This window comes from Uloborus diversus, chromosome 1 (genome assembly GCF_026930045.1).
Source record: "Uloborus diversus isolate 005 chromosome 1, Udiv.v.3.1, whole genome shotgun sequence".
Classification (NCBI taxonomy): domain Eukaryota; kingdom Metazoa; phylum Arthropoda; class Arachnida; order Araneae; family Uloboridae; genus Uloborus; species Uloborus diversus.
The window spans coordinates 76,782,223-76,806,380 of record NC_072731.1 but is presented as its reverse complement, the minus strand read 5'-3'; the positions used below and the strand labels follow the sequence as shown (position 1 = coordinate 76,806,380).

The 24,158-nt window shown below is 35.3% G+C and overlaps 1 protein-coding gene across 1 annotated transcript in view; it reads right to left on the bottom strand.

The window, feature by feature from the left end:
* Positions 1-384: 384 nt before the first annotated feature.
* Positions 385-24,158, bottom strand: part of LOC129226797 (uncharacterized) — a 32,117-nt gene continuing 8,343 nt past the window's right edge. Inside the window, exons 2-5 of the mRNA XM_054861458.1 lie at positions 20,696-20,825; positions 17,828-17,973; positions 11,455-11,584; positions 385-837 (exon numbers count right to left, since the gene is read on the bottom strand). Of these exons, the coding sequence (XP_054717433.1) occupies positions 591-837; positions 11,455-11,584; positions 17,828-17,973; positions 20,696-20,825 (653 nt within the window). The 3' untranslated portion in view covers positions 385-590. The remainder of the gene's footprint in view (positions 838-11,454; positions 11,585-17,827; positions 17,974-20,695; positions 20,826-24,158) is intronic.

The window sequence follows — 24,158 nt, the reverse complement described above, 5'->3', positions numbered from 1 at the left end:
TTCCAGTGCAAGCAATGCGGTAGTTGGGAGGGGGGGGGGGGTTCTGTTTTTTTTTTTTTTCCAAGTCAGTCATTGTTCTGATGTTTATTTATGAAATGCATCTTTGTTATTTTCATTTTTTAATTTATAGTTTTGTTTTTTAGGGAAATTCGGCTTGAATATTAATTTACCCAAAACCAGGCATTTATATACTGGTAAATAAAGGCATTTTTATGAGTATAAAAGCCACAAAACGATTCAGTATGAATATCGCATGCATATTTGAATCTTCAGGTTTGAAAAGGGAATGAAGACCAAAAATGTCAAAATTACTTCTTTAACTCTAAATTATCTCCAAAAGCGTTGCTTTACATGTGAGTGATAGAAAAAGAAAACTCCCTAAAGACAGATATAGCAAATATTTGGTGGCCATTGAATGTTCCAACGCTGATACAAATTAGTTCAATTGTATTAGATTGTTTCCAAACCAACTCCTTTGAAAAGAAAATTCCTCGCCACAGGATTAAAATCATATTCGAACACTGCTTTTCAAAGATCTAGAATGATGTGAAATGGAACTAAATGTTATTCAATCACAATTGATGAATCCTTCAATTGCCTAGATACGCCGCAAACAATCGAGAAAGCACTGAATCCGACTTGGAACCTTGAGGCTGCGTGCCAGGCGGTGGGAGTAACTTGTGGCACTCATGATTCTCGGAGCCATATCCAGTACAGACAATATCAGGCAGCCTAGACACAGCGTTTCGTAGCAGCAGTTGCATGAAATCCACGGCAGCTTTTCCACATTTCTTTTCGACCGTTGTTCTAGCACAAGACATGTACCTCTGGTATCCACTGAAAAATAAAGGTTCGTTGCTTCGGTTATAAAAACAATAAGTAACTCGAAATAAAAAGTTATTTCAGAAAAGTGTATCAAGACATGTGTAGTACGCTTTAAACCTAAACAGGGTTGCCCCGAACTTAAATTTTTGGGAGGGGGGGATTTTCAATTTGCCGAATGAAATTACAAATTTCGCCGAATGGACCTCCAAATTTCGTTGAATGTGGAAAATTTTGGCAAAAAGAACTCCAAATTTTGCCGAATCGTCAGACAAAATTTGCTGAATAAGGAATTTTTTGGAAGGCCACATTAACCTCCCGTGACCTCCCACGACGTCACTACAGTAGGCAATCTGATCGTACAGAACGATTGTGTTTTCGGATGAATATAGTGCTCTTTATAAGATAATTTCAATACAAGAAGCTATAAAGTAAGACAAAACAACGTTAGAAGAAGCACAAATTTGTAAATTACAGCAAACACGTGTTTCGGCGTTACAGGGAACGCCTTTTTCAATGCAAAAAATAATGAGCTTATGGATGAAAAGACATCCGACAAAAGCATAATAATTTCATCCATAAGCACATTATTTTTTGCATTGAAAAAGGCGTTCCCTATAACGCCGAAACACGTGTCTGCTGTAATTTACAAATTTGTGCTTCTTCTAACGTTGTTTTGTCTTACTTTACTGTTCAGCACAAAGGTATTTATTTATCTTACAAGAAGCTATGTCAACCTTTTTTCTCTTCAAAATAGAGTAACAAAAAGAATTTTTCAACATAGTACATTTAAATGTGTTTTAAACTGTTTTTTTTTTCCTCCTTTTTTATTGAAGGTTTGCACAAATGTTCAATTCAAAATAACAATTTCTAGATTCGATCTTCATCTTATTTTTAGAGCAACAATAATCTTGAAACTGACAGCTGGCAAATGAATTAATAACATGATCCTAGTAAATAAATTTTCTGACTAAAGTAGGTCTTTTATTTTGAACAGTTTTTTCAGTTGTGTACACAATATTTTAAAATATTCTAGACAAACTTTATTTCTAACTTAATTATTGAATTGTATCCTAACATTAGGGCTTAATTTCTAACAAAAGTGCTGGAGCCTTATAATCTTCAGAACTTGTTTTTACATGTAAAATAGTCTGAATTTTGTCTAAAATATTAACATTCTCACAAAACTGAAAAGATGTGCTGAACCTCAGCTCACGTGAACTCACATGTAAACTAAGCCCTGCCCTACATGTGTATTTAATTTTCATAAGCTCTAACGGACAATGTTAGTTAAGGATTCATTGAAGATAGTTAAAGTAGTAACTTCGACTTATAGCCTTGAGCAGACTTTGAACAAAATTTCATAAATGAGATTTTTTATTTATTGCTTTAAGTTTCACTATTGACATGTTCTACAAATATTCTCTGAACTTCGTTTTTAAAACCCCTATCAATATTTTATTGGAGTTTTTAATTTTATGAAAAAAGAAAAATGGATGAAATATTTTTAAAATATGTAAAAATGATTTATAATGAGGAATTTTAAATGAATAATTATTGTGAAATATGCGTAAAAAACGATCCGATTAATTGTTTGTATTTTGAAGTAGTTCTATCAGCTATCATTTTAAAGATTATTGGGGCAATTCCATGATAATGTTAATCAGATGATCAATTTTTTCAAAATTAAAATTTCCAAACAGATAAGGTATCAGTTTAAAGGTAAAGAGTTGTATATTTTGAAATGCATGTCTAAAATTTGATGACTTCAGTTATTAATAAGTTACAGGAGGTTAAACTAAGGTCAATATCTTGAGTATTTTCAAACCATATTTGGTGATTCTCAAAAAAGTTCTATTTTTTCCAAAAAATACATACCAATACTATGAATTCAGATGAATAACCATTTAAAGATATAATATGTTGCTGGTGATGTTGCAAAAATGTGTCAAAATATAATTCATTTTGATTTGTAAAAGAATTCCTCTGGGGTACATTAAGTGTTTTACGTCCGACACCAAAATGTGCAATTAATTATGCTGAGCCAATAATTTTAAAGCTACATGCATGTATTTTTGGGTACAAAGCAAGATTTTCAATCTCATAGATGTAACCTATTTTAATTTTGTAACAAGTGACTATTTTTATTAAAATTTAGTGTCGGACGCAAAATTTTTTTTACGTCCGACACTGTTGCATTCCTTTAAACAGCTCATGTTTTCAACTGTGTTTCTCCTATTTTTGCCCTTAATTTCAAAGTTAAAGCAAAACATGCATAAAAAATGACTTAGTGAATTTACTGTATATACATATAGGGTTGGATGGGGTAAGTAGTACCCCTACTCTTTATGAGAATAGTTCGTGCATATAAAGGTGTGTTGAATGAATGTAATACAATTGATTAAGATCAATTTCGGCAAATTTGCCAAAACTATAAGTTGAAAAAGAAATTGGAAACACTAAATGACTGCGTCTATGTAAAGTTGGCGAAGGGAGAACCATTATCAACATTAGTCCTATATAAATCTTAATGGTTTTCTTTGACATAAGTTTCCCAATTAACTAATCACCAGCTTTAGCAGTTTTTCTAGCTGAACTATTAATTCCTACTAAATCATCATAATTGTCTTGTATTTCACCAATACAAATATTTCAACAGAGTTGCTTTTGATTTTCAAATCCACACTGTTATGGGGGAATCACTTACCCCTTAGTATGGGGACCTCTTATAGCGAAATTTCACGGAGTAAGTGAGACCCTTCCTCTAAAACTGTTATTAATAATACTTCATTCAAAAATTCTGGTTGCAGTATGCACTTTAAGTTAAACTGTACATGAAGGTTTAATAATCATAAAAAAATAATAAAAGCTAACTGGGAAGCAATTCTTTGGAAAAGGTTGCTTAAACTAAGCAAAAAATATTTTTCAGATTTTTTTTTTTTTTTGACTAAGTTCTCTGACCTAGAAATAAATTCATCGGCGGATTTAGGACTGAGTTCGTGGGGGGGGGGCAGGGTTTTTTTAGCAACATTTTTATTGCCCCCCCCCCCCCCACTCTTATGTTTTTGTCTTTTTCTTGTGATGCATAAGTCTATGTTTTACTTTTTTGTGTGTCGTTTTCATTAATGTGTGTTTTCATGCTGTCCTTTTTGAATTGACCTTAAGAGAGGGAGCCGGTGTCAAGAGAGTGATGCAGGGCTCCCTTTTAAGTGGGAAATAGAATATCTCCAATTTTAGGGGGCCGGGGGTTTCTCCTCCGCAGGAAATTTTGTAAAATGGATATAAAATTCTGCATTTTGAAGCCTTTTAGAGGTTAATTGGATAGACATAAAAATTGATAACTAGATTATACAGTTGTACAGTTTAGTTCAAACTTTGTAAGAAACAGTCATTTTAAGTTTGAAAGAAAAAATAAACTATAGATTTCTCATTACAACCACCTTTTTTTAATTATAAGTAGAGTGCAGAAAACGAAAAGGAATAGAGGTAGTGTATCATTTTTTTTTCCTGGCTAAAAAGATTAACAATCTGCTGTAGAAGTAATTGGAGCCCATTTTGCTTAGGATTTTCAAAGTATTATCTAATTATTTTAAAGGACTCTAGAATAAAAGTAAAATAAATAAAATTATTTAACGCACTTCATTTGTACTTTCCAGTGTCTGATATTTTAGTACTTGATTGTAAATTTTTACAGTCCTGTTCTAACTTTGAGAAATAGCTATTTTAAATTTAAAAGAGAAAAGTAACCATAGATTTCTCATGACAGCAACTTTTCTTCAGTTGCAAGTGGGGCAGGCAGAAAACGAAAAGAAATAGAAGTAGTGTATTGTGTATTTTTTTCCGTGCTAAACAGAAAAACAGATAGACAATATGCAGAAGAAGTAAGATAAAAGCAATCAATACAAAAGAATTTCCAAATTACTGCATTCGGGATTGAATAACTAGCAAGATATGAAACATATGAGTCACAAAAATTTATTTCAAATAATGTTACAAGCGTGAGAACCATGATTTTTACATTTTTAATACAGGATGTGGCAAGGAGCTGAATTTGACATATTTTGGCATTCCTCCCCCTCTACCATTTGTTAGACATTTTAAAATTTAAGGTTTGTAGTCACACGTTTTGAAATATTCAAGGTTTTCAAGCACTTAAAAATGAAATTAGTTTTTTCAAGCAATTTCTATTTTTTAAGGAACGAATCATGAATTTTTTTTGGGAGTTAGGGACCCACTTCAAAGCAGGGGCCCTAAGCAATAGTTTGTTTATCTTATAGGCAAATTTTGCCCTGGTTGTAATTCACTCTTACCTGCACATTTTTGCTTGATTTTTTGTAATTTTTACAAAAATTCGTCAGTTGTTACGGTTAAAGGATTTTTACGATTTTACCAATCTTTGTTGGGTTTTTATAGACTTTTATAAAATTTCAGAAAATTTTCCAAAACTTTTGATGACTCAATTATTTAGATTTCAATAATTGCAAGGACTGACTCACTTAGACTTAGATGATTATGACTAACCTTACTTTTTAAACAGTATTTATAAAGTAAGTAAAATTGTACTCTCCCTCCAAGTAAAAAGATTCATTTAATCAGAACACTCAGATAACTGAAATTTATTCAGTTTGCGATAATATTTATTCTCTCTCTTAAAAAAGAGAGAAGGGGAAAAAAAACTATGCTTTTTAGAATTTCTTATAGGGCCAATTAATCTACTAAGAACATAAATATTATGCACAAATATACTTGAAATGTGGACACAAATCATAACGAGTAGATCGTTCTGTTAGCGAGAATGGGGGCGGGGGGAGTTTTCCCCCCTTTGCTTTAGGTTCTAATTTGTCAAAATAACCGTCAATTATTATAAATGTTGCAGCTTAATGTAAAGCTCGTTTAGCCTATATTTTCATTCATATACTTGCCCAAATGGTTTTCAGTCCAAAATAGTGAATTTAGACATGTTTTTAGCACTCCAGTGACAGCTGTTTTATTTGTATTTAATGTTCGTTTTTTTTTTCCTTTTCTTTTCTCCCAGCAGAAAAGGACATTCGCTTTTCTCTTCATTTTCATTAAACTATTCAAAAAAGGAAAAGTTATGATTTTTTTGTTTTAAGATTTTGGAAGATATGTTGTTACTATATAAAGTCCTCCCAAAACTGGGGGGCATTGCCCCCTCTGCCCCCCCATAAATTCGCCCATGAATAAATTCCACGAAACACACACACACAAATAAAAAGCAAAACCAATCACTGTGATGAACCTTTACATGATCAATGTAAAAAAGCATAAAAACCTTATGCTTTTTTCAGTTTTAGGGGGGTGACCCACTTACCCCAACCAACTCCCACTTCTGAATTAACTTGGTAAATTTTGCTTCAGTATATTTAATCTGTAATTTGCATACTCATAACTGTAATCATTGTTCTGTATTTACATTTAAGAGCAATAGTTTACATCTAACATGAACAATTTACGTCTGACACCAAGGTAATAATATTTTTTAAACATTTCTTTTCTTTATAATATCATTTGAAAACTGTGAAATATGCTTCAATCATAAGTATACTTAAGAATTAAGCTGTTTTTAAAATAAAAGTGTAAGCCAGTTCACAGACTTTTAATAATTTTTAAGTGAACCATCAATTTTACTATTTGTGTGTTGACGTCCGACACCAACTCTTTAAATTTTTTTAAATTTATACTTTAGGAATCTATTTTGAAAAACTAACATGATTTTTCATTCAGTGGGATGAAGTACGTATCTTGTAAATAAATTTAATCATTTCGGATCAGTTTATATTTGGTAAATGGAATTAAAACTGAGAAATTTTTCTTCATTTTTTACGTCCGACACCATGGAATTGCCCATTGTTGCTTTAAAAATAAATGAAGATTAAATATTTAAATAAATGTTTTCAAAGGAACATTCGTTAAATGATTTTCAAAACTTCCAAGTAAAAAAAGAAAAAAAAATCACTTATAGGCCTACTATATCAGATTTTTTTTTTATTGTTTTTTATTCTGAGGAGAAAAATGGCTCTTTGTACTGACATTTTCTTAAAATGCGTCCTAAATTCGTCCGAGAATCTCAATCGCTCTTCACGATTTGATCGCGTACTGTAGTGACGTCATGTTTCCAGTGCGTTACCTTTCTTACCTAGTCTAGAAGGCAGTGCCTCCCATCGGGTCACCTCTGCACCTAAATATGATGTGATAACGCTATGTGGTAGAAATTTACAAATGGTATCGAAAAATAGAAAGCTATTAAATAAACCAAGCATACTTTTCTCAAAACATTTCATGCACACAGAAAAAATTGAGCCAGAGCTACTGTAAGTAACATATTCAGGTGATTTGACCAGTTTTGTAAATCATTGCAGAAGAATCAGCAAACAGTTGATATTCATGCACTAAACTATGTGATATTAATAGAGGTTTCAGAATTCGGTTCTTTATTGCAATGAATTGGTCTAGCTGCTTGTGCTTGTCTGAGTTTTGTCCAATGCAACTACCATGTTGGACTTCCCATTTTGGGTGTACTTAAGCAGTGGCGTAGCGTAGTGGGGGCAAAGGTGGCACTCGCAATAGCGGCACTTTGCTAGGGGCGGCAAATTCTGTAACACTATTTTAACATCGAAATGCTTTTTTTTTAAAATTAAGACGGTGCTTCGCTAGGGATGTATCACTAAATCAACATCAAAATGTTATTATTTTTTTTTTTTACTCTTCAGTTTTAACTTGTCTCAGATTTTTTTTCTCGTTGAAGCACGAGCACGAAATACTGGATACTGACATGCATGCGGACATTATCACTGGTGCTGACACAGAAAGACGAGAAGAGAGAAGACAATCTCGTTGGAGAGGATTATAAATCACAAAGATCGACAAGCAGGCAGGGGCGGACTAGGTCCCCCAAGAGGGCGCCAACCTTTACCAAAGGGCACGAAAGAACTGAGGTTCAAGAACGCAAAGGTTTTAAAGGTGCAAGAATAAACGAAAGCGCACAGGTTTAAGGGCGTGGAAAAAACGAAGGCGCACAGGTTCTAAGGTGCCAAAAATAAAGTAAACAAAGTCGTACAGGTTTGAGGGAGCCGGGGAAAAAAAATTGAATTTTGACATCTTGAATTCAAATTATGTTTTTCGCAATAACGAGTGTGCGTGTGTTTTGTGTGCGTGTGCGTATATGTGTGCATGCGTGTATGTGTTTGTGTGCGCGTGTGTGTGCGTATGTGTAGGTGTGTGTAGTTGGGTGTATGTGAGTGTAGGTGTGTGTGTGTGCAGGATACGGACGCAACCTGGAGACGGTTTTCGCTAGAGGAGCAGCATCGTGAGGCAGAAAGTCGACGGTGGTGCTGGAGGCGAAAAATAAAATCATAGCACATCAAAACTGTCAAGTGAAAACAATAAGCAATCGTGATTGCTCAAAATAAATAAATAAATAAATAAATAAAAACCTGTGATTCACTTTCCCCAATCAACTCTAATTTGAATTCTGAAACTTTGAATTCAAATTATGTTTTTCGCAATTACGAGTTGCGACAAGACCCTACTCATTGGAGTTATTGTTTCTAGAAACGGCTCCTCCCCCCAAGCTTATCCCTCCTCCTGGTTGGTTACGTGTGTAAAGTTGAGTGTGTGTGTGTGTAGGCTTACGCGTGTGCACGTAGGTGTGTATGTGTGTAAAGGCCCGCGTGAGTGTGAATGTGTATGAGCATGCGTGTGTAGGACATGGACGCCACCGTCCAGCAAAAGTGGATTCTGGGGGACAGTGCTCAGGACCGGAGGAGCCGCGCCGTTGGGCGGTGGTGCTGCAGAGACCCCTGGTCCAAGCTGAAAAAGGAACCACAACATCAAGGAGGGTCAAGTGAGAACAATAAGCAATCGTAATTGCTCAAAAAGAAAGAAGGCACATAGAGGATGTTCAAGGGCGCATCAGCTCGCAGGCCAGTCCGCCCCTGCAAGCAGTCACTGCCTTAACTAACATGATTGCGCCTCCACGTGTTTCCCTTGACGGGACTAAAAAACCTTGTGCTCCTTTTTTTTTTTTCTTCTTGCGCCCTCCCCTCAAACCTGAGCGCCTTCTCTCTTTTTTGCGGCCTTGAAAATGTGCTCCTTCGGTGTTTCATCTTTTTTTTTTTTTTCGCGTTCTCAAACCTATGCGTTTTTTTTTTTTTTTTTTTTTTGCTTTTTTTTGCACGCCCTGGGACCTTTTTTTTTCCATTTTATTTCATTTGTGCCCTCGAACGTGTGCGCCTTCGTTTTCTTTTCTTTGTGCCTTCCCCTCGAACCTATATGTATTTTTCTTTTTGCTTTCTCAAACCAGTGCGACTTCTTTTCATATTTATTTGCCCCTTTGAACTTGTGCGCCTTTGTGTCTTTTTTTTTTTTTTTTTTGCGCCCTTTGAGAGTCAAGGTTGGCGCCCTTTTAGGGGAATAGTCCGACCCAGGTAGAAAGATCCATTTTTGAGTCCAAAACGTAAATTTCGAACAAAAAAGGAAGTATTCACCGAAATTTTTTCGAAAATGTCTACAAAACTTCCCAGCACTAACCTAGATAAACTGAAAATTTTAACGAAATAGGTCCGGTAGTTTCTGAATTTATCCCGTACATATACATTTGGATTTTCTGTTTTTAATAAGATGCTTCAATTTATCAATAGATCTATTTGAAACAAATCTAAAAAAGTTCTTCTGAGCTTATTTAGAAGTTTGGTAAGACCTAATTTGGAGTATGCTGTTCAGTTTTGGTCTCCTTATCTTAAGAAAAATATTAATGTATTGGAAAGGGTTCAAAGGCGGGCTACAAGGTTAATAAGTGGACTTTCTCGTTTAGACTACGATTCCAGGCTTAGAATGCTGAATATGTACAGTATTGAGCAAAGAGGAGACCGAGGGGCATGATTCAGTTGTTTAAATTTATTAAAATGAAAGATGTTACGGGGCTAAAGTTTAGCACTGAAAACAGGACAAGGGATCATTGTTTTAAGCTATTTAAATCTCAGGCTAACATAGATATTAGGAAAAATCATTATTTTAGCAGGGTAGTGGAACCTTGGAATATCTTACCGGAAGAGGTGGTAATGAGCAAGGAAGTAGATAGTTTTAAGAGAGCCATTGATCTTCATTGGGTTTCGTAAATTGACTAGGACCAGCCTAACTGGGCCAAGAGCCTGTTGCTGGTCGTCACTTTTGTATTTGTATTTATTTATATAAAGAAGATATTAATGCTAAATTATAGGCACACTTAATTTGATTCGTAATCTTCAGTGTGATCTTAACTTCAATAAATATACATAATCCGGGAAGGTTCGTGACTGAAGATCTGTGATGCGACTTATATGCAACATAAAGTGCTTCAAGATTTATTTTTTTTTTTAAATTTATATTTATTTCATTTTATTTATTTATTTATATATATTTATTTTTAGTATTTTTTTTTCTTCCTGAACTTTTTTACGGACATGGGGCACATAGAAGTGAAGACGATACTTTGATTTTACATCAAAAAATAAATGATTGTACATCAAAAACTACAATCGAAAACAAACTGGAAAAAAAGAAAAACAGTTCGTTTTGATGATTTTTTAAATATTTTAGGAGGGAGTACCACTTTGAGGTTCCCTCCTGGCTACAAATGCTCATCTTCTTAAACTTTTCTTTTTCTCTATAGTCCCCCAGAAGAATGTTAACGATTAATATAATGCTCCCTTCCTCTCCAAATAAAAATATTGACTTAGAAAAAATTGGGAGGGGGAGGAGATTGATCTCCAGAATTTCAAAACGGGGTGGGTAATAGGGTAGGGGAAAACAGTGGTCATGTTTGCAGGTCCGGATGTATAAATTTTGGACCGCCTGCAAATCTGCAGGGCCTCTCCCCAGAGGCCAGCAGTGTATGTTTGTAACGTTTCTAAGTCTTGGTGCTATTTTTTTTCCTTTTCTTTTTTTCAGTTTCTTGGACCGTCGGGCCCCTTAAGGCCGTCCCACCCCCAGCACTGCGGGTACGCAGATCCGGGCCTGCATATTAGGATTCAGGGGGTCATTTTAAAAAACGACATTTTTTGCAACATTTTACAGAAACGACTGATACAATCGATATTGATAGTGTTGTTAAAGAATTTACTTTGATGAAAAGTAGAAAATTAAAATTTTAGGTTAAGAAGAAAAAATCTTTTCAAGTATTAAAAAAATGTATCGATCAGGTGATTTATTATCATATTTTTTTCTTCTTCTTCTTTTCAATAGAAGGCTTAAGAAATACTACCAGTATACACAGTTTTAGGTCATGTTTTAAATGCTTTTCTCAAGGGAAAATATTATCTCTCATAATACAATAATTTTTGAAAAATATTTATTAGAATTTTTTGATCAACAGTATTTCCAGCCCTAGTAGCACATAACGTGCGACAGATAATAAAATTTTGTGTTTTGTTGTGTGTGTGTGTGGAAGGGGGGCGGGGGCATATAGCAGAACGATGTAAGAGGGGCGGCAAATTTGGTGCCTGCCCCCGGGCGGCAGAAACCCACGCTACGCCGCTGTACTTAAGTGCATCTAATACTCATTATCTGTTAATGTCTTTGAATATAGCTAATGATAGGCGTGTTTTTGAGATAGATAGGGGAAGAGAAACATACCAGCAAGCCATCGGTATCCTGTTCTGAAATTCTGAGGTAGAAATAGCTTCCAGCCCGGCTTGTAAATCTGTTAAGCATTCTTTTTGGAGACTATGTGCATCGTTCAGGCACGGGGCATGTTTCAAATAATCTGGAAAGAAACGAAAATAAGTCAAGATTTGATATGATTTAACGTGTGATATTGGAATCGAGCACATTTTTTTCAAAATAACTCATAAACAACCTGTTTAACAATTCGTGGCGCCTTAACTCCTACGGTGCATAATTACACTGCTCGACATTGAAAATACAAAACCAAGAAAGGGTGTTCAGAAATTTATGCAAATTTTAGAGTAGACGTGCATCACTGAGTTATGTAAATGATGTGAAATGCGCAGCTCTCCGACGCATGTGAAGTAAGATATAAGGGAAGGAACTTGCCGAATGGGCAACATTCGTGTCGTTATTTCTGACTGGAGAATAATCGAAGAAATTTTGTTTTTATCTTGGAGGATACGTGTAACACGAGAGAATGCCAGGCCGACGTCCACGAAGGCACTTCCAGCAGATAGACGATTTTACGAGGGGTATGGTGATCGGACTGAGAAGGGGAGGTTGATCCGTGCGTCAAATCGCAGCTAATACCTACATGGATGCAAGCACGGTGCATCGGCTGTGCCGAAGATGGTTGGAACAACGAAATGTGGCAAGATTGGGGGGTGCAGGGGCAGCCAGAGGGACGTCAGAACGAGTGGATCGACGCATCCACCGACAAGCTTTAGCAGACCCACAAGTCACTTGTTCCTCGATTCTGCAGCAGGTGCAAGATACCCTGAATGTTCCCGTGTCAACCAGAACCGTTTCCCGTCGTTTGGTCGCACAAGTATTTGACTGAAAATCCTGGCCAAAACTAGTTGGACATTTTCACTCATCTGAAGGCAACTCCCTTCTGTGTGTTTGTGCGCTGTACGGCGAAGCTATTCCACTTAAAGACACGAAACTTTGTATACAAGTTGTCTGAAAGCCTGATGTTACAATTTGAAGCTTGATTTTTTAAAATTTGAATTAGAAAATGAAATATTTAATGTCTTATCCACGGTCTAGACTTTTGCATGTTTACGACCGTAAAAACGATCCTAGTGAACGTAGAAAAAAACCAATGCATCACAAGATAGGAAAAATAATTTTCTTCGAAAATATCATTTGTTTGAAGTTCTAACGTAATTAACCGAATTTCTAGGAATTTACAAAGAGAGGTCACTTTTTCGACTTTTTTCAATTATTCAATCAATGTGAACTAAAATTCCTGCATCCGGTATTCTAATAATGGTATGGCTCTGAAACTTTTTAAGGAAATAATATAAACACCTGATCTTCATTTAAAGCAAAAACGGTGAAGTTATGTTGTTTCACTGATTTAAAATGAATTTTTTTTTTCAATGAGTTGAAATAAAAATTTTCAATAATTTTCACTCGATCCGAAATGGTTGCAGCACTTGGCTGCTTGCCAAAAACGCTTTAACAAGTGATAAGTAAACATGTTTAATGCGAAGATATGGCTATTTTTCCCCATCATTTTCGTCGAAGATGTGTAATTAAGAAGAAAAAAAATAAATAAAAATAAAAACGGTTAAAAAATTCCATGTGTTCTTTACAAAACACTAATTTGAAACAAAAAAAAATCAATGTTATTCTTTTCGTTCAGTTTCAATCATTAAAACCCTGAGTTAATGATGCACAAAAGAAATTGAAGACAAGGGTTTCGGGGTTACAAAGAACTTTTTTTCTATTGTAAAAAAAAAGAAAAAAAAAAAAAAGAAAAATGAACTAGGAAGTTAAAACTGTAAAAACACTCGAAAATGGATATTCAAAAGCTCTTTGTTTTTTAATTTTATGTGTTGTACATATAGCCGTACCTTGGGTCGATCCTTAGTTTTACATAGCGTGATGTGTCCCGCTAAAAATTGTGTGAACAAAAACTTGGAACTAAAATTTAATACAACTTCAATTTCACAATGAGTTGGTAAGATGTCTTAAATGTGTATAGTTCGCTATCGTTAGGAGAAAATTACAAATATACTACGTATAAGGGGGGAAAGACCCCCCCCCCTCCCCCGGCACATTATTTGCAACGATAATCTGAAAAAATATAAATATTTATTTATTTTATTTAAAATCTTTCTCAATTTTAAGGAACAGAAAATTTTCTTAGCGAGATCACAAAATTATTTAATTTATTGCCCCATTAACGTACATGAGAAAATTAACATAATTAAGCGCAAACACATGTTTTAGGGGTGCAATGAATTCCTTTAACGAAGCATAAAGCTAAGCATTTTCGAAATTAATTCAATGATTCTCATTCCATAGCTTAAACTTTTATACATTCATGAAGCGGTTTCTCGTAACCCTGAAACTCGTGTCTGAAATTTTATTGATGTTTGTGCGCTTAAATATGTTGCTTTTTTCATTCAGTAGTACTTTTGATAACTTTTTACAAATTTATTAAATCTTTGTTGGTAATTTCAGTTTAAAATCATGACTTGTCACAAAACGATTGGATCATTCACTTTTTTTTTAAAAAAAATCATTAAAAAAAAGGGCAGTTGTAGGCGGAAGATTTTTTTGCAGAAATTAGCACTAGAGACTTTGTCAAATACGATGTAACTTTCAAAACAGCCCGACCGAGCCCGACACCCATTTAAAAAGCTTTCTCTAGTTATAAATTAAGGCGAAAAGCCTTTAAAAATCTTCCGTAACAAGTTTTCTTTATTTTTTTTTTACAAAAAGAAAATAAAAATATTTACTTTAATTTATAATTAGCACAAAGCCCTGACATTTTTTTATCCCGTAAAATTGATTTGGGTCAATTCCATTCATTTATAAAGCCACAAAAAAATCTACATTGAAACGTAATAATTAAGCTGAAACGTGACAAAAAAGCGAAAATTCTTATAGAAATCTCATCTTTTACCGAGGCTATGAGCAATTGTACGTGACTCTCAGGCTTCCAAAACAGGTGCCGATCGATGCACCAGTTAGTCAACTACCATAGAATAAATTTTCATAAAAATTGGGTAAATTTTTAATTTTGGACTTTTGGCCAGGATTTTCAGTCAAATACTCCACTGTGCGTCGTGTGCAATCACGGCGTCCGCTAAGAAGACTGCCATTGACCCCACAACATAGACAGCAACGTTTAGTATGGTGCCGGACTAGAGCGACGTGGATGACAGAACGGCGAAATGTCGTGTTCTCAGATGAATCCCGCTTCTGTTTATCCAGAGACAGTCGCTGCATACGTGTATGGCGTCGACGTGGAGACAGATCTAATCCGGTAGTAACTGTGGAACGTCCCACCGCACGACAATGTGAAATAATGGTTTGGGGTGCAATTGCGTACAATTCCATATCACCTCTAGTTCGTATTCAGGGCACTATGACGGCCCAACGGTACTTGGATAATGTGCTGCGGGCTGTAGCAATCCCTTACCTTCAAGGCCTGTCTAATGCAATTTTTCAGCAGGATAACGCCCGACCACACAGTGCTCGCATCTACCAACATGCTCTCCAAGGCACACAGATGCTTCCCTGGCCACCATACTCCCCTGACCTGTCACCAATCGAACATGTGTGGAATGTGATTGGGCACCGTTTGCAGACTCTGTCCTGCCTCGTTCAAAAGACGAACTGTGGCAAATGGTTGAAAGGGAATGGAGAGCCATCCCTCTGGACACCATCTGCACCCTTATTGACTCTATGCCTAGACGTGTTTCTTCGTGTATCGCTGTCCGCGGTGGTCGTACATCCTACTGAGCCGACGCCGTTCTCGCTCTGTATTCTGCCTATTATTTTGAAATTAAGACCATTCCTTGCTGGCTCTGTCTTTTTTCCAAATTTCATCACATTCTGATCACTCCTTCTTGGTGTTGCATTTTCAATGTCGAGCAGTGTATTTTGCTAGTTTTTAGAGGATTCTTCTTTATTGTTGTATACTCACGATTCGCTTTTATTTTATCACTGGAAAATCGTCCGTCAAGGTATGACGGGGGAAAATTGCTTCTACATTTGATCGAAGCAATTGCCTGTTTGGTAATATTTTGATAGCTGAAATTTTAACCCTCAACTCCAGTAGATAGCGTTAATGGGGTTGTTTCTTTCAGTCAAAAGTACTACTTTTAGTCACTGAAATCGAAAGAATAAACAAAAAACATAACACGGACCCAGAAAATACTTTTATTTTCCCAACAGTTATTTTTTAATTAATTTTTTAAAACGTCCGATTTTTCAAACAAGGCATGTTCTTTATGACGTCACAAATGATGCACTTCCACGCATTTTTCTACCGTTTCCACGTTATGATAATCAAGAAGCGAATTAAATATTGCACTCCACACTTGCTATTAATCATATCGTTGCTAATACACGTGAGTAAAGATGCGAATTAAATATTTTGCTCTGTGAATGGCAACAGTGAATGGCATTTCATCATTTGTGATGTCATCGGCAGAAGCGTAAACAATGAAACCGCACCGACTAAAGTAATTTTTTAAAAATATTAAACTTAAACAAATTATTTAAAAAATGGTCATTTTAAAATTTTGGAAACGTTCCATTGTTGACCAATTTTTCGTTTCTTCATTTTCCTAAAATTAGTCTTCCCAGTAAAACAGCTAAGTTATCGGTTCCAGTTCAGCCTTGCCAAAATAAAGCACTTCCCTGCATGTCAAACATTGCCAAAAAATATTATCAAATTATAAATAACTTACTGAATTTTTGGTGCTTCAACAGTGAAATAATGCCGTCACGCGTATGATATGGCGCGAATTTCATTGTTGGTGAGGTCAGCGTTTCTCGATCTACATAATCTTTATTTTATTTTATTTTTTTATTCTTTCAAATAGCCTAGAAAACCCCACGAGGGAGAAAAAGCATAAAAAACTTAAAATATGTAGGAAGAAAAAAAAATCTTAAAATTATTTTTAAAACTATAATTAAACTTTACTTTGAAGAGCCCTTGGTAAACCATTATGGTTAGCCAAGTTGAGGAAGCCACATCCCTCGTACATCCACGCAACCATCTTCTGCGTCAAAATAAAGCCATGTCCCAACATAGCACACCCATTGAGCTATAACACTAAGAGGAGAGAGAACTTCCCATTCTTCTACACTGAGGCTCACGGTCTGAATTTCGTGCGAGTTTGGCAAAACCAATTGCATTATAAAACATCTTGTTTAATGGCAAAAGACCGCTTCTTTTGCCACAACGATCTGAACATATTAAGAATTTGAAAAATGCAGGACAAAAGGCTTTACAGGATAGAACTTGAGTTTAAATGTTAAAAGTGCGATTCTTTTGTCATACTCGCTTGGGCAAAAAACGGACCGATTAGTTCGCTCTCCTCTTAGTGTTACAGCTCAATGAGCACACCAGAGGATGAGGGGCAGGACCCCAGGTGCCTCAAGCAACGAACTTATATTTTCGTTACTCGATCAGCGATTTTGGCTATTATATGTATGAAGCTTGCGAATATTATGAGCTGCAGCAGGTGAGCCAAATTATGTCTTAAAGTCACTGTGATTAGTGCATGAACTCAGTGAAGAATATTCTAAGGCCCGGTTCTCATCCTTTCAGGCTCGGCACCTGCCCCCCCCCCACACACACATTACAATAAGTGGTCAATACAAGAAGTGCTTTTTAAAAATGGGAATTTAAAATTGTAGCTGGTTAGGTTTTCAAATGAAAATATAAATAGGTTACACAAAATTTACTGTTTCTAAACTTTATTTTGAACATGTTATTACGACTCCTGCATATTAAGTGCAAGTAAGAAATCGAGTCCAGTTCAAGATTTCTGGCCTTCAGCTTTGGACGAGTCCACCTCAAAATCGTTTAAAAAAAAAAAAAAAGAGGAGAGCATAAGTTGTTTTAATTGAGCATTGAGGAAACAGTTTATCTTGTGAAGCATCGTTGTTTGTTTACAAAATAAATAAATAAATAAATAAATAAATAAATAAATAAATTTCAAAAGTATACATGTCGAACTTCCTGATTAGGAATACAATGTGGAAGTCTTGATTTGCTTATCACGTTACCCCCCCACCCCCTCCGTTTACGAATTCTATGTTTTTGACTCTACCACCGAGCGCCATGAATGCTGAGTCACACCATACTGCACTAAAGGGTTAGAACCAGGGTTGCCGAACAAGCCAGATTTTAAGGGACAGTCCCGTATTTTGAGATACTGTCCCGCGTCCCGGAGAACTTCGATACGGGACGGAAAAAGTATCGTATTCTTGCCGAGAGTAACTGTTACTATCCCGTATTCGCATTTTTAAATTTGGAAACCCTTGTTATAACAGAAGTTTATTGGCTTTAAAAGTAGCTACTCACTTGCTCTGAGGTCCGTTCCGGGGGTGCAGTACTCGTTGAGCAGTTTTTCTGATCCTTCGCTCACAAATCCAAGGAGCTCCCTCTGCAGGGGAGTCATGCAGCGCAAGGTAAAGTTTTTGAAGCATTGCTCAGCTTCATTGATATACCTGTTGAGATGATTAGCAACGTTTTATTTTTTCGTCTCTTAGTTAAAGTTCCTGTCATGATCAAAATTCAAGAAACTAAGAGATTCTAGAGAGTTTTCTATGTTAGAACTAGTTGTCTATTTTTTTACTTTATCATTCTTATCTCAAAACTTGTAGATTAGGTACCTTTTTTATTTTTACCTTTTTTCCTGCTTCATTTTGAACTGTATTTTTTCATTTTAAATTCTACTGATTCTTGGAAAAAGGGGAAAAAAATAAATAAAAATAAATTTTTCCAATTCAGAAATAATGTGCAGACTTGCTCAAAAACCTGCAACGGGCGTCGCTTCGTTTCTCTGATTTTGCTACGGGGCGTACATTTGATGAGATCAGTCATTTAACTACACATTTTTAAAGTAAATAACATAATTTTTTTTTAAATACTAAGCACTTTTCACAGAGGAGCTTTTCCAGAGAAGCTTTGATTTAAAATTTTCATTATGATTACTATTAACATTATTGTCGCTGGAGAAATTAAATGAAATTTGCTGTTTTCCATCCAAACTGAAATAATAATTTTGTTTTAGAATTTTAATTTTTCAGCGTTAAGTTGTACCTTATGATTAAGCAAATCATTTAGTGAAATCCCGAAGTCTCTTAGTGGTCTAGTAGCTGAGATATAAAAACCAGGCCTCAGAATACTCCGAGACAATCAGGCCAAGTATAATAAAAGTGCTTACAAATATGGTAATTTTGCAATGCTGTCTCCTAATTTGCCGAATCGTCAAACAAAACTTGCCGAGTAGGAACACTTTTCGAAGGTCACAGTGACCTTCTATCGGGGCGCCACAACCTGAATGGCTGTATATAGTGAAGGGGTTCTCAAACTGGGTGCCGTAAAAAGAGACGAGGGGTGCCGCGAAGTGTCCATGGTATCAATATATATTTAAGGGTGGGTGTGCAAAATAAGGTCATGTACACCGATCATCCCCTCATTGATGTAGCATAGAAAAATGTGCTAGATTGTTATTTTATCATCATCATCATCAGAAACATTAACTGATGTGTTATCAACAAGTAGTTTCTAACTAGTACCAGGCAACGTAAACAAACAGAAACCTGGCAACAAAAGTTATTAAATAAAAATGATGTCCAAACCACCTGACCTTATTTCATGGCAAGTTTCGTTTCGACATGGATTTCTGTGGGTTACTCTAGTACGAAAAAAGTTATTTATTCTTATTAAAGCCTAATTTATGTTTCTAATTAGACCAAACCGCCTATCTTTGTTAAAACTGCTGAAAAACATGATTAAAATTTTCACTTGTTATTATTTTTTTTCTTTGTTTTCATGAGACATCTGATGAGCATGCAAAGGCTGGAGCCAACTCAGTCTTAAATGAACGAGATACTAGGTTATAAACCTCAGGGTGGTCTTATTTGGTTCACATATCTAATATAATTGAGATGGACTGGGGTGCCGTCGTAAAGTTCTAATTCTTCAAAGGGTGCCGCGAGTCGAAAAAATTTTAGAACCCTGGTATAGCGTATACAGTCGACTCCCGCTACAACGCTATTCGTCTTACGTGAAATGGCTATAACGCTCCTTTTTCACGAGTAAGGAATTTTAGAGCTAACGCGAATTTCTGACTCGCAACACGAAAATAGTTGGAAATGAAACGTGGTGCTAAGTGTCGATTTCGTTATCGATTACTAAATATTGGTTTCATGAATGTACTTTGATCATTTTAAGCATCACTGATTGCGCAAGTTTTAAGTTTGCACTAGTCTAAACATCGCTTTGTTAGTCTTTTTCCTTTTTTTAATTCTAAATGTGAAAGGTACTGAAATATTGTGTCACTTAAGCAGATTGTTTCATCTAAGGTTTGAATACATATAAAAAGAAAAGACGAAATTTTGTGACACTTTAAGAAAAGATAAATATTCTTGATACGCTTGAGCAACTAAAAAGTGGATCGAGGTAGCACGACAATTTAAGTGTGGGTGAATCTTCCATACATACACAACTTAAAAAAAAGAAAAGGCGATCCATAAAAGTTCAGAACTTAATTTTAAAATGAACTCCGTGTATAGTGTCGAAGCAAATGCAAACAATAGGAAATTGGAAGCAGCTCTTGTACTGTGAGTTATAGAGACCCTGGAAGAGGGAATTAACCATAAATGGAAGCGTTATGAAAGTAAATGCGAAGCAACTGTTTTTGAAGATATTTTAGAATAACGATCTGAGATTGAGCTACATAAATCATAAGCTTCAATATTAAAGTTATAAATAACTATTGTATGCACTGCACGATACGGTACACTATTATAGCGCAGCGTTTTATTATTACTACATACTGTACAAACCATACTATTTTATTTTATGTCTCTCTCTCCTTGAGTAATGCAGCTGCTTTAAAAATACAGCTTTTTACTTAATATACGGTAATATATAGCAAAAATTGGTCTAAAAAACAGTTTGAGGGGTGTTTAAAAATGTCTAAAATAATTGGTTGTGTCAATTTTAAATTCGTATACACACCCTTTTCCACAACGCGAAATTTCGACTTACGCGAGAGGTCCTGTAACGCATCCCTCGCGTAAGTCGGGACTCGATTGTACTTTTTTTCCTTCGAACAAAGGCAGATAAAATTGCCTCAACATTCGGACGTCTTTGGGTGAATATTACGCAAAATGTAAAAAAGTTATTTATTCTGAAAGTTGAGACTACAAATGTTCTTACGTGCACTGTCTGTTGAGGTCTGGTTCGTTGGTGGCGACACCTGTCGGGCTTTGGTTGAAGAGAACAAGAGTAGCTGCGCACAGATCCAGCTCTCGAAGATGACAGGACTGAGCGCAACTGAGATGAAAGACTGAAACAAGAAAAGAGAGGAAAAAATTAGCTACATCGCACATCATTGTCGATAAATATTTTTCTTCTTTTGTCCAATTGCATGTTTTTTACAACTCAACTTCTTCTAGTGGCAGTAGTCGTTGCAGTAGTTTTGCAGCCAACCAAAAAATCTGATAAGCAGTGGCGGATTTACAGATTTGGTGACCTGTCGAAATTCATTTTTGGGGATCCCTTTGTCGACCACAGAAGTATGTAAGACTAATATCCTGTGCATTTTTGTCTTTACTTTGGGATCTCTAAGTTGGGGGACCCTTTGCAACTACGACATGGTAAATCCGCCACCGCATAAGTAGGAGGCGAGTGTTTCCAACTTTCAACATTCAGTTGCAAATAAATACGTTTATTGAAACAATATGTGAAAAAAGAAGTTTTTATGCACTGGCATATTATGAATTAGGAGCTGAATCCCTACAAAGGAACAACGTAAATTTTGCCAATGAATATGGATAAGATCAGTGCCCGATCATCCTGACATTGGACATGGGGCACATTTCTATTTCAGGGCCCCCCTAGGTCCCGACTAAGATTCTTAAAGACACTGGGCACGAAATTCATTTTGTGCCCCCCCCCCCCCCCATTCCCGCTTTTTTATATGTTGCATCAGCAATAAAATATTTCGATACTTGCGTTTTTACAACCATACTAAATTTGGTGGTACCACAATATAATACATACATTTAAAAGTAGAAGAGGTATAGTAGTATACGACAAATATATAAAATGTGGTTAAACTTCGCCCGTAGTAGTAAACCATAAATACCAAAATTATCTATGATATAACTTTTAATAGTAAATACAGACTAAATTTGGAGTGATTTCTGATTTGCAAAGAGATCACATTTTGAAGGGGAATTTTTATCAACAAATGGATTTTTCCCTTGTTTTGGCATTTGCAAAACTATCAATGATATCATTGTACTCTAAATTCTGAGTGAAATCATTATTTATTTTTGATTAGCATGATAAATTGAGGGGATTTCGGGCCCCCCGAAATCTAAGGGCAGGGGCCTGTGCCCCACATGCCCCTGTGGTAATCAGGCTCTGGATAAGATAAAATACTCTTCATTATCATTCATTCTGAAGCTTTTTGGAATTCCTTTTCAATAAAAAGAAAAGATAAAAAGTTGGAGCTTGTTTTGCTAGAAGCAATACGAGTTTGTCTAAGGTATCCAGAAATTGCTTTTTTTTTTTTTTTTTAATTATAGTACCTCAAAAACATTTACAGTCGAACCACCATGTATCGAACTTCCACGTATCAAAATTTTCTATATATCGAAATCCCAGCAAATTTCTATATTCATTTCATAGAAAAATTGTTTCTATATATCAAAAAATCTCTATATACCGAAATTTTTTTCGAGACATTCGTAGATTTTTTTTCCAATTCAGACTGTTTGTCTCATGAAAAATGAAGGTTAGGGGAGAAAATTATGTTCATTAAAGGAAACTCATAAGAAATCTGGGGTTGAGGGGTATGTAGATAGGTCGTTGTTTCGTTCTGGAGTTCCATAATTCCCTCAAGTTTGTTTCAAATCTTAGTTGTAACCAGTAACACTGTAAAATTAGTTTCAACCCTTTTATCTGTTGATTTTCATTCCTAGTTTTTAGCTTCAGTACAAATCGTTCAAGTTAAGTAGATTGATTTTTTATTTTTGCCTCGATTACATTGTCAAAACGAAAATCCCCTAATGTTGCGGATCAAGTTGAATTGCCAAAGAATGAAGATGTATGAAAGCACAAAAATGTAATTTCTGTTATTTTTTTACTATTAACTTTCATTTAATCTGATGCCCGTATGAATTAGAAATTGGGTTTCATACACGAAAATGAGCTTTAATTTAATGTTGTAGGAGATTTTTAAGATCAAATAAGATTGTTTCTATATATCGAATTATTTTCCGGCAATTTGCTACTTCGATATATGGAGGTCCTACTGTCTTTTCTTTTCAAAGATCGATCAGGTCAAATATAATTCAATCTTATTTTCTTAGCTTGTGTCGCATTTCCTTCAAATAATCAAAAACTAAACAGATCTTGTCGTCAAGCAAGTTTACTCATCCGAAAATGTGGCCTCTTTTCCTGAATCGACTTTCGTAGGTGGATGAGAAAAATATCAATAGTTCACTGTCCTAGTAGTGGGGTTATTGCTCCTCCGCAATTTGATTTCTCTTTTTCTTTCCAAAGTCATAGATTTTCTTCCGTTCCAAAATTTCCATATATTGTTTTATCTTTCTGACATCATTTTGCTTCTTTTCTCGCCTCTTTCAGAATATTTCCGAGAAAAAAAAATGTCTTTTTGGGTGCTGTATTATCATAATGGGAGTAATTGATCTCGCTTTTAGGCTGGTCAAGGTTTTGAATATTGATTTTAGTAAATATTGAATATAGGTTGTAAATGGTTAAGTATACATTACAGGCAGTGGCGTACCTAATCCGGGTGCCAGCTGGAGCGTTAATTTGTGGTGTCACCCCTCCTCTCCCCACCGAAAACCTTTTGATGTGTTATGCAAACATGAAATTCATACAATTTTTAGAAACAACTTGCTTTTATTTTTGTTATAACGAAATTCAGGTAATTTTTCGTAAAAGATTTATAAAAACAAGGTAAAAACTTATTACAGTTGTGATCATAAATTTTTTAACAATGCATTGAACAAAAATTAAATTTCTTCTTTTAAAATTTGTGTTGCATCAAAACTGTGTAGTTATGAATTAAAGTATTGTACCTTGTAATATCGAAACCGTGTCACAAGAATCGCAAATTTGGTACCTTGTACTTTCGAAACCGTGTTGTAGAAGTACCGTGTTATACGAGGGATGCCTGTACCTCATTTTGTACTTTGGGATGTGAGAACTGGTTTTACTTTTCAAAACATTCTCTCTCATTAAATTTTTCTCTGGTTTAAAACTCAAGTGAAAAACTAAGTGCATGAAGTCCTGCATTGCTTTACCTCCCCCCCCCTCCCCCTTTACATGTTGCAATTGCTTTCATCATTTAGCCAAAAAATCCTTCAAATAAAAACTCCATAAAAATAGTTATGAATTTATAAAGAAAAATACGAGCACCGTTTCTTAAGGAGAGGGGGGGGGGGAGGGGGGTGAAAAAATAGCAAGCGTGTTTCTTTTCTTTAGCTTCTTTAATTAATAATTTTTAAAATATCTTTGTCTTTACTTTTATTTATTTTTTTTTTTTTGTTTTACAATTTTGAAATCAATGTGAATTTGATGAAGCAATTTATTGTTTGGAGAAATGTTCTATTTTGTGTCACAGAATAGCTTGATTTAGGTCATA